General features: G+C 45.7%; 2 protein-coding genes across 4 annotated transcripts in view; both read right to left on the bottom strand.

Annotated features, from left to right (window-relative positions):
- The window catches only part of GINS4 (GINS complex subunit 4), an 11,411-nt gene extending 11,126 nt beyond the window's left edge, over positions 1-285 (bottom strand). The window contains exon 1 of the mRNA XM_026082868.1: positions 149-285. Within this exon, the coding sequence (XP_025938653.1) occupies positions 149-262 (114 nt within the window). The 5' untranslated portion in view covers positions 263-285. The remainder of the gene's footprint in view (positions 1-148) is intronic.
- A 629-nt stretch (positions 286-914) lies between these two features.
- On the bottom strand, positions 915-7,399 carry GOLGA7 (golgin A7). 3 transcript variants are annotated; one of them, XR_003256192.1, is made up of 6 exons: positions 7,153-7,340; positions 5,618-5,770; positions 5,144-5,245; positions 4,910-4,973; positions 2,494-3,828; positions 915-2,190 (listed from the first exon to the last, which is right to left on the bottom strand). XR_003256192.1 is itself a non-coding variant. In XM_026082871.1 (5 exons), the coding sequence occupies exons 1-4, from the start codon at positions 7,261-7,263 to the stop codon at positions 4,926-4,928; spliced, it is 414 nt and encodes a 137-aa protein (XP_025938656.1). In that variant the 5' UTR covers positions 7,264-7,399; the 3' UTR covers positions 915-2,187; positions 4,910-4,925. The 3 variants fall into 3 exon arrangements, 2 of the variants coding, with proteins under 2 accessions (XP_025938656.1, XP_025938654.1); XM_026082871.1 differs by lacking the exon at positions 2,494-3,828 and having other exon boundaries at positions 915-2,187; positions 7,153-7,399; XM_026082869.1 differs by lacking the exon at positions 2,494-3,828.
- Between the last annotated feature and the right edge of the window lie 2,675 nt (positions 7,400-10,074).

Raw genomic sequence — 10,074 nt, 5'->3', positions numbered from 1 at the left:
GGGGGACGACACGCTGTAAGCGGGGGCCAGGATCGCTCCTGCTCTACACCCGGCCCCAACCCAGGCCCAGGTCCGCCCGCCCCCCCACAGAGCAGCGTCTAGCCCGCCCTCGCCGCGCCCCTCAGCCGCTCTCCCCACGCCGCGCTACCTGCTCTAGGCTGCGGATGAGCTGCGCCGGGGTAAGCACCAGCTCCTCGCTGCCCCCGTCCGAGTCTGGCTCCGTCTCCGTCCTCATCTCCTCACCGCCTGCCGCCGCCGCCATCCCGCCGCCGCCTCCCGCCAAGCGCCGCGGCCCCGCGCGCATGCGCCGCCCGACCTGTCGCGCGGGCGCGCGCTCCCAAGCAGTCCCCCAGTGCGCAGGCGCGCTGCACTACCGCGTCCGCCCACTGCGCAGGCGCACCCCCCCCAGCATTCCTCAGTGCGCACGTCCGCCCACTGCGCAGGCGCACATCCCCCCGCATTCCCCTACTGCGCCGGTGCCCGTGAACAACATGGCGGCTGCCGGATGGAACTTCGCGCTGAAGCAAATACCACAGTCACGAGCTGTGAAAAATGTCTTAAACACAAAGCTACAGTAAAAGCGGAAAAAGATAAAGGCCCCTCGGAAACCACCTCGCTTTCTGTCAGCGGCACACGGAGGAAACAGGCCCCTGCCCAAGCATCTGCCTCTTCACCCCAGGGTGAAGGGGGGAAGTCTGTGTTACACATACTCACATCAAACACCTTATTTCTATGTATAAAGATACCCTATAAACCCTAAAGTCTAGCCGAAATAGTGTTTGCCTAAGCAGCGTCCTGTCCAGGACAGCTGATTTTGAAGTTTTGTTTGTTCAGTTCACCCTGCAACAGGCAAACTGAAAAGCTCAATAATGTGGCTACTTTATGCAAGGCAGTGCTCTCAAATATGACACAGACACAGTTTAAGAAAAAATTTACTAATCCATTGGTACTTCTGCAAAGTATTGCAACAGATGTGAAAGGCAAACACTGTTACAGTCTAGAAAAAACAAGTTTCATACAATTAAAATGTTAAACAAATCTCAAAAAAAAAAAAGTGGCCGAGTAATAAGCCTGGAATTTCAGATCCAGTATTAGCACCTACAGTATGACCAAAAGCCAAAACACTCCATCTATTCTGCACATTTTTCCTCATTTTCTCAATTCTTGAATTCCTTCCACAATCCAACAATGGCTCTCAGAACCTAAGCCAAGACATCCTTAGTTTGATAAGTGAGAAGGATACAACAGAAAAATATTAAGCCAACTTGGTTTGTGGGAAGTTTACATTTGCAGGTATTGCTGAGGAATGTCTATGCATGGGAGATACTAAATAATACACAGCTCTACTTTTCAACAGTTTGCCAGCAGCTAGAGTTAAGAAACCATCTTACATAACACCTAACAACTTGTCAAATCAACATTTTCCTATAAATTATATATAATAAATCCATAAAGAAACAGTTTTACATTTCACATATTAATTGTAGGGTAGGGATTATTACGTTCATTGGTTCAGCATCCATTTTATTTTACTTACTGTTTCATGAATGAAAAAAAATAGACCTTCTCTTCTGACAAGCATAGACAGATGCAATAACAGCACAGATACGGTAGTAGCAAACAACCCAGTATTAAACTCTAGCTATTTCTCCCCCTTCTAGGAAGAACTAAAGCATTAAAACATGAAACACTTTGCCTTTTAGTTTTCAATGAGAATCAGCACAGGAAACTTAAAATGCTCAGTGCCTTGAGTCACTTCTTGCCAGTCAGAGGCACTGCACATCACTCCAGTACTGAACCGAAGGGAAGGCCTTGTTCCTGGAAACTCCCAACTCTGAGTTGTAGCCTTCCAAAACCCGACTGATGTACAGAAAGTTTCAAGAACTATGGAGGAACAGCGCTGCACTCAGGTCTAAATTAGGCTTCTTTTGGGCAAAGTGCCCAATTTCTTTCAGCAGAGTAAGCAGCTTTACCACTTTTTCTTCAAAAACTAAAATGATCCCATTGCTTAGAAGTTTGCCCAAAAATGGATGCTGACCAGCTAGGAGGTCACCCCATGTGGAGTAGAGTTTTAGGAAGTTAGTCCTTGTAGGAGATGGCACTGTGGATCTGGCAGCAGAAAGAGGAATGATGCTCTAAAGTAGGAGGTAGGGAAGCTTTGATACAGTGAGTCCATTGCTGAGCCATCTGCTAGAAAATAAGAGTTTCATAGCATTAGAAACTGTAACTGCAAAACAAAAACACACACACACCCCAAAACACCATACACAAATCTTTACATAGCTATAATCTGTTCTGTATTTATTCATAGCTATACTCTGTTCTGTATTTATTCTATATTCTGTTCTGTATGCAGCAGGAAAGGTGGGGATAACACGTGCTATAATAAGATTAACAGGAATGGAAGCCAGCACTCTGGATTTCATTTGTCTAACAATAAACAAAGCCCTTCATTTGCGTGTTCCTTTCTGCACAACAGGCATAAACACTTACAAATCTTTCCGGCACACACTGCCAATAACCTAGGCCACTACCATCCCAGGACCTGCAGAGTACCTAAAACAAGAGTGCCAGTTCAAGTTTCAGCTTTTCAAAAGTGAACTTTGTCAAGACTCAATAAAAGTTTGTCAGGTATTTTGGAAACCCATCAAAATACTAATTTTGCAGTTCTATATGGCATGCACATTAGCATGACCTCTTATTTTAAGTATCATCTCCCTTTCACATACTCTGAAAGATACACACGCACTGACTGGGATTATCAGAACTGACATGACAGAAGACTGAGGTCCTAGCTCTATTGCCTTCTCACTTTAAGACTCTCCCAATACTGCGTCAGGAAAATTATGTACCTTTCAGCAGCTTTCCACATCATATTTTCACCAGGTAAAGCAACCACAGCTAGAGGTTGCTGGCCACTGTTAGATGCAAAAGTTGGGAATAAAGATGCCAAAGTGAAAACCGACCACAGCATCCAAGTGAAAAACTGCAACATTTTTTTTTTTTTAATATACTAGCATATGCTCAGTGACAAGGTCTTGCAAAGATTTTTCACTAAGAACTACTGGGTAGGACCAGATGTCAAGTCTACTAGCAGATCTCAAAGTTCTTCTGAATTTACATGCATGTTACAGATGGTAAGGCCTAAAATAGGCCTGGCTAGGAATAGGCAGTGTATGTTTTCTACCGCTATACAGTATAGAGAGACAATCCACATTTTGTAGAGCTCGTGTAGGCTACATTCATAAACATATCACCAAGGACAGTTTGCAGGCTCCACATGAACAGGTTACAGTTGAAGAGACTGATATCTAGGTAAAGCTCCAGTTCCAAATCAGACTTATTTTGCTTTTCAAACTGCTTTACAAACAGATATGTACTGACCAGAAGTATTTGCAATTCATGAAACTATCCAGAAGTTCATAGTGTAAATATTTCCCCATTTTCCAAATTTCACAGTTTTTGGAATATTGATAGAACAAGCTTCTAAGTAATTGCTCAAAACGCCAAGTAAGAAACTATTCTAAGCAATAAGCTCTGGGAAATAAGTCATGACAAATGGCTTGTGCCAAACAGGTGCAGAAAGACACAAACTTATTCCAACAGCAGAACACAAATGCCATGCAATACAACAGACTCCCAAGTGCTAATAACCAGATAAATTAGGATATTTTGAATCAGAATTGGCATTTACAAGCAATGCCACTTTATAGCCAGAGTTTATTAGAAACAGATAAACATCAGCAGGAATCTTCAGCATTTTGCTTTACCAGAATTTCTTGTCTTGGTTTGCTCCAGCTTGCAGTACATTAATCTGATGTAGAAACACTGTAAATATGCATTAATCTTGAGCATATTACCAAAAGAAATTCTAGAGACATACAACAGAAGCAGAGTAGAAAAAGCACTGAAAGAATTTAGTAATAATATTAAGTATATTTAGTTGCATTTTTCCTTTAGGCTGTGTAAGATTTGGCTTCTGGTATGCCCTATGCCTGAGGCTCAGGCCAGCAAGTAAGATATTCCGTGTTTATACAGTATCTTCTCAAACGTTTCAGAACACAAAAGATTAGAAGAATCCCATCACCTGGCATGAGAAACCAAAACATTATCCCCGGCAATGCTTGTTCATCATTCAATACCTTCTAGACAGAAAAGCTGCAATTCAACAGTATATAAAATGCAATAATCTATCTACTTGGAACCAAGGTAAAAATGTAATTACACTGATTCGTTCAGGATTTTGGGGCTAATCATATTGACTTCTAGGCAAATGCAAGCAGATCCTTAACATGCTATGGTCATGGCCTTGATTACATGTTCTTGAAACACAGAAGCTTTTGCAAGAGATCCAAGCCCCATGTACTACTGAGAAGTAATTTGAAAGGAAAAGCTGCATCTTTGACAGCAGTATAGGAAAAGCATCAATTATTTTTCTTGAATATTTCTGAATGTCTTATGCTATTAGCCTGAAACCTGTTCCGAGATCCAAAAGTGACCTATTTTAAAGTCTGCTTTTAAAGGGAAGACTTAAGGTTCTGAGCAGACGATCTTATGACAGAGAAACTTCAGAATCAAGACTTGTGGATCTACAAATGAGAAAACAATTTTTGACATTACATAGCACAAGTTAGGTTTATATATATTTACACAATCAAGACCTGTATTTCATTAAAATTAAATCTGGTATCATCTGAACTTCATTATTATTCAGTGGCATACTGCCAACTATTGCTATTTTTACATCTTCAACTGGTATGTGGAAACCTAATCCACACAAGATTTATTTTAAAAGCCTTTGATTACATGTAGTGGTTGCATAAACATTCTCTCTCAGCAGGACAGAGTCTATCCCTCTAAGCATATAGGAAAAGGTTTAGATTGACATGTAATGTGAAGTGAATAATACCTTAGACTCCACAGTTTTATCTTCCACTGCTCATACCTCTGTCTTCATAAATGGTAATTTCAATCTGCAGAGAAAGGCTGTTAGGGAAGCGTACTATAAAAAGATTATGAAAACAAAAACAAAACAAACAGTAAGATATTAAAACTACAGAATGCCATTCTAACTGAGATAAAAATGCCAGCATTTCATAGATGGACAAACCAGTAGACAATCTAAGAAACCACTAAAGGATACAACTCTTAATCCTCTTTCAATAGGGTCTGTCAGAAGGAGGCCCTGAGGAGCATAGATCTTCTCATTCTGTTCCTGAATGAACTTGGCAATTTTCTTTAGAACCTGGTAATAGAATAATATAGAGGTCAGTTTCTTAATCAGCTTTTACCGCATTAGAGTCAGAGCCCCAGCTTTATCACAAATATAACAACATTAGGGGAACCTAACATCACAATGCCAGTTTTCATTACAGACTGAAATTGCATGATTCTTCTGGAATTTCAAGTACAAAGGATCATTTCATTACTCAGTTTGACTATATATATTAAAGAGGCTTGTCTATATGTAAAGTCACTTTGTGGTAAGATCTGGTATCTATATGGAATTGTACAAGGATGGTGCAAGTCACAGAAAACCTACCAGGAAACAAATCCTTAATTGAAGTCTGTGGAACATACTGCTTTCCAAGCAATAAAGTAAACAAAAGAAACTCACTTTTTCATAATGTGTTTCCATGCACAAGAAGATAGTATAGGCAGTCAAACAGGCCAGACACCCTTCAAGGTAAGACTGGCCTCCAAGTTTTTCAGCTTCTGCATAAAGGTTATTCAGTGTTCGGACGGTCTCTTCAAACTGCTGCCTATCAATCTGCAGAAAAAGTCAAATTTATCAGTCATGCCCTGCACACTTCAGGACTCACAGATATCATCAGATATCTACCTTCATTTATTGCTTACTTGCACTTCCAAACTTTGTCAGAAGCATCACCTACAAACATCTAAAATAGGTAATATGTTTGGAGCCAAAGTTTGAAGGACACCTTGAGTTACGGACCTGTAGTTCTTTGGTAAATATCCACTAAGCGATTAGATCAAGTCTGAATTCCAAACCAATCTGACCACAAAGAAATTAAGAGTAACAAGTAACTAAAAGTGCAATTCATCTAACCCCCCCCCCCCCCAAAAAAAAAAAAAAAAACCCCCCCCCCCCCAAATCAAAAAACTTAATCCCCAGGCAGAGATGTCCACTAGATTAAAAAAGCATTGAGTGAGTGGATTAACAAAGCTAATTCCTGATATCAGTAATTGATTATGGTTCCTGCAGTGCTGCTCAAATAAGCCCTCAATAAAATCAACAAAAAAAAGTGGAAGAAAAAAAAAAGAACAGTGAGAAAAAGAAAAGGCATTAGCGAGGACTGGTTATTTTGCTATCAGTTGAAGATGTCGCATTTGACAGTAATAAACAAAATGAAAGTACTTGAGACAGTACTTGTGAGGCTACTGGTCAGGCTCAGCAGACCTGTCTGGTCTCCACAGGAAAAGACAGTGTTAATGCATCACAGTGCAACAATGCATGCTTTATTTTCATTGACATAATGAATGCATTTTATTTTATTGCTACAAAGGACTGCTGTTTTCCTCAGGATTAAAGATAGCACAACCCACCAGCATCTCAAAAACACTGAAAAGAAGAATTTTCAAGAATTTTAAATGTAGATGTTCACGTCAAATTAAAAGCATTTTGTAGCCACAGTAAGTCAGAAGTTACATTTATACAATAAACAATGTTTATATGCCAAAAAGCAAAGAATGTGGAAAGCAGAGTATGCTTTCAAACTCTGAAGACATGCCCTCTCGTGACGTGCATCAGACAGGATCAAGATGAGGGGAAAAAAAAATTGTTACCATCTTTAAACTTAAAGGTAAATACGACAGTGCTTAGCAGAACCCCCTTGGGGTGCGATGGAGAGAGAGCTATTCCCGGCCCACCAAGGGGGGGGAGATTCGTTTCCCTCCCCAATCTAAAAGGAGAGCTTTAAGTAAAGGGGGGGGGGGGTCTATGAGGCGGGGGATCCGCCGCAGTGCTGAAGGCTCTCCAGCTCACCCACGAAGAGCACGAGGCCGCCGCCGGCCCCCGCGGGCCGGCCCCGCTCCAGCCCCGCCAGCGGCCCCGGCCCCAGCCCGGTGCCGCGGCGACCGGGCCCGGGCCATCGCCGGGAGCGGCTCGGGGCGGGGCGCCGCCCGCCTTACCCGGTTCTCCAGCTCGGCCGGGAACTTGCTCTGGAACTGGCACCGCGTGCCGCCGCTGTAGTCCCGCTGGATGAAAACCTTGCCCGACACGGGCGCCTGCTGCGGCCTCATCGCTCCGCGGCGAGTCGCCGCCGCCGCCCGCTTCGCGCACCCCCGGCCCCGCCGCCGCCTCACTTACGGCTGTCGCAAAAGCGTCGGCGTTGCTGAGGGCCCAGGAAGAAGCGGAAGCGCCTGTCCTGCGCATGCGTCTCCCCACCCCCTCGCGGACGGGTCGGGAGAGGGAACGGGGACCCTCTGCGCATCCCATTGGCTGCAAGGCGTCTGCCCCGCCCATCATTGGTCTATTGCCCCCCACGCACACTGCTTGGTACAGCCCCCGTGACAGCCCCCCCCGTCAGCATGGTACAGTCCTACCCCCCGCCCACACATGGTACAGTCCTTCCCCCCCCCACACACAGCACGGTACAGTCCTGCCCACCCCACAGGGGAGAGGCCTGATTCCCACCCCCCGCCCCTGCCGTGACCCCGGTTCGAGCCCCGACCCCGACCCCGGTCCCGGTCCCAGTCCAGGCCCCTGCGCGAACGTGTCACTGCAACCTGCCCTCCTCAACCCAGCGCACCTACGGGGCAAGGTGGTGGCGCAGGGACGCAGGAGGAGCAAAACATGCCCGCTTCAGCCTGGCCTGCGCCAGCCCTGCCGTGGCTGGCCTGCCGCTGTGTCCCCTCGAGGGACACCCTGGCCTGCCCCCGCGTCCCCTTGAGGACGGGCCCCACCGCGCCCGGCCTGCCCCCGCGTCCCCTCGAGGACGGGCTCCGCCGCACCCGGCCAGCGCCCATTCCCTCCCCGTGGCCGTTACTGTTTTCTGTCCCCGAGCGCCCGTTGCGCTCCATCAGCCCCGCGTCTGCCGGTTGCTGCATGACTTGCCATATGGATTCAATAAGCGCATTTGCAAGGTCTCCTATTATGTTATCTCTTAAACTGCATGCAAAAATGTGTCAAACACACTTAATTGGAAACAGGCAGATGCTCCTGGAAGTGAATCCTTATCGATGAGCTGTGCGGAGCAGCCAGGGCGCTTTCTGTCCTCTGGGGACGGCTAGCGCCCTGGGATGGGGCTTGGCGAGCCGTGTGGCATGGGAAGCCCATTCGCGGCGGCTGCCTGCTCCATGCTGCGAGGGAGCCCCAAAGCAGGCATTTCAGGGCAGAAATGGTGCGTTTGTGGTGTCTCCATGCTGTTCACGTGGAAGCGCACGCAGGTCCTGTGAAATGGCTGCCGAGGCTGTCCGGCGGGCCCGGGAAGCGCTCCCTCCTGTGGCCTTTACTGCCCTGGGTGTTAATTTCATTATGTTTTTTTAGGAATTCGAGCCAGTGGGAACAGCCTGGCATTCACTCCAGCTTTATTCCAAGTTTATTTTGCTGATAAGCATATGATCATTTCCAGGCCCATTAACCTTTGACCTTGGGAGTCCTGCTTCTGCCAGGCATAAGCAAGGTCAAAGATCATTCAGTTTAAGGAAAACTGGAAAACCATGCTTACCGAAGCTGGGCCAGCAGCAAGGGGAATTATTCACAGTCTCAATCCAGAATTTTGCACCTCGCCTGCTCTCCCCGCTTTGACTTACGTTGTTGTAACAGGAAATTAGATTTGCAAAGAGATAGTTTAGTTTGAAAGTTGTTTAGGCAGTGGGAAAATCCACATGCTGCAGCTAAATGGACTCTGGATTTAATGACATTATTTTAAAACTGTTTAACTGAACAAAAATGTAAGATGAGGGTGAACCTCCTTGGGAGGTGGAACGCTTCTGTTCAGTGTAACAAGTGCTGTGGCCTCCACAAACCCCTTGAAAAATGACAGTAAACTTTCATCTAATTCAGAAACCAGGGAAATTGGAGAATGATATAAATAATTGAAGATTTCCGAGCTCTCCATTGCAAGTTGTGCACATGGGATTAAAAAAAAGCAGCCACTGATAATGGGTGTCCCGAGCCTGCACTGCAGCACGGTCCTCAGGGAGTATTCCCTGAGAAGTGAGAGAATCTAGGAGCAATCCTTCCTGCAACAGCCGTCAGCCAATTATTTAGTGTATGTCTGTGTTAATTAAGGAAGCACTTAAGCAGAAATGCTGCAGGAGACTGTGCTGACAGGAGCTCTGCAGGCCTCGTCACGTCACTGCTGTGCAGGGTGTCCCCTGCCCCGGACAGCATGCTCGGCCCTTGGTGCTGGCGGGTCCGCAAAGCCTTTCCGACCCTCCGGCAGCAGGATTCGGCGATGTGCCCTGGTTAAACCTCCCTGTGACATTGTCACTCCTGACCCATGATTCACTGTGCAAAGGCAGCCAATCTTTTGCCTTTACCATTCCTTGGAGTCTTTCTCTCACCACGAAGTTGTGAAATCATAGATGATCCGAAGATAATGTTCCCAGGTTCAGAAGTTAGCTAATTAGTGACATGCCTATTTAAACATTTATTGGAAACCAGCACTTGGGGAACAAAAAATCACATGTTTTGTCACTCTTTTCCTCTTGCCACAGCAATCAGGTACATGCACGCACACACACACACACACACACACAGGCAAATATATTTCCTTATCTCCAGAAAAAGGACATTTTCAGGTATATTCTCTCAGAAGACTGTTTTGGCTGCTGGCAAGTTGGTGCTACCTAGAAATTTTTTGTGTGAACCCACTGTAATAACTTATTAAGAAACTGTTTCTTCTTGCTGCATCAGGTGGGAGACTATATGGTTTATTTCAGGGATAACACCTATAAAAAGCAAGAAGACAGGCAAACTAAATAAAAACGTATAATGTTTCAAAGCTTGCTGGTGAGCAGCCCCATGAGGTCGCGTGTGCGAGATGCAGCGGTGGCAGCCCAGCCTGTGCTGCCGCCGTGGGGCAGCAGCCCCAGTCGAGGCGCTGC

This window comes from Apteryx rowi, unplaced genomic scaffold, assembly GCF_003343035.1.
Source record: "Apteryx rowi isolate R43461 unplaced genomic scaffold, aptRow1 scaffold_597, whole genome shotgun sequence".
Classification (NCBI taxonomy): Eukaryota; Metazoa; Chordata; class Aves; order Apterygiformes; family Apterygidae; genus Apteryx; species Apteryx rowi.
Note: the sequence above shows the minus strand (reverse complement) of the source record. Positions and strands in the feature narration are given on the sequence as shown.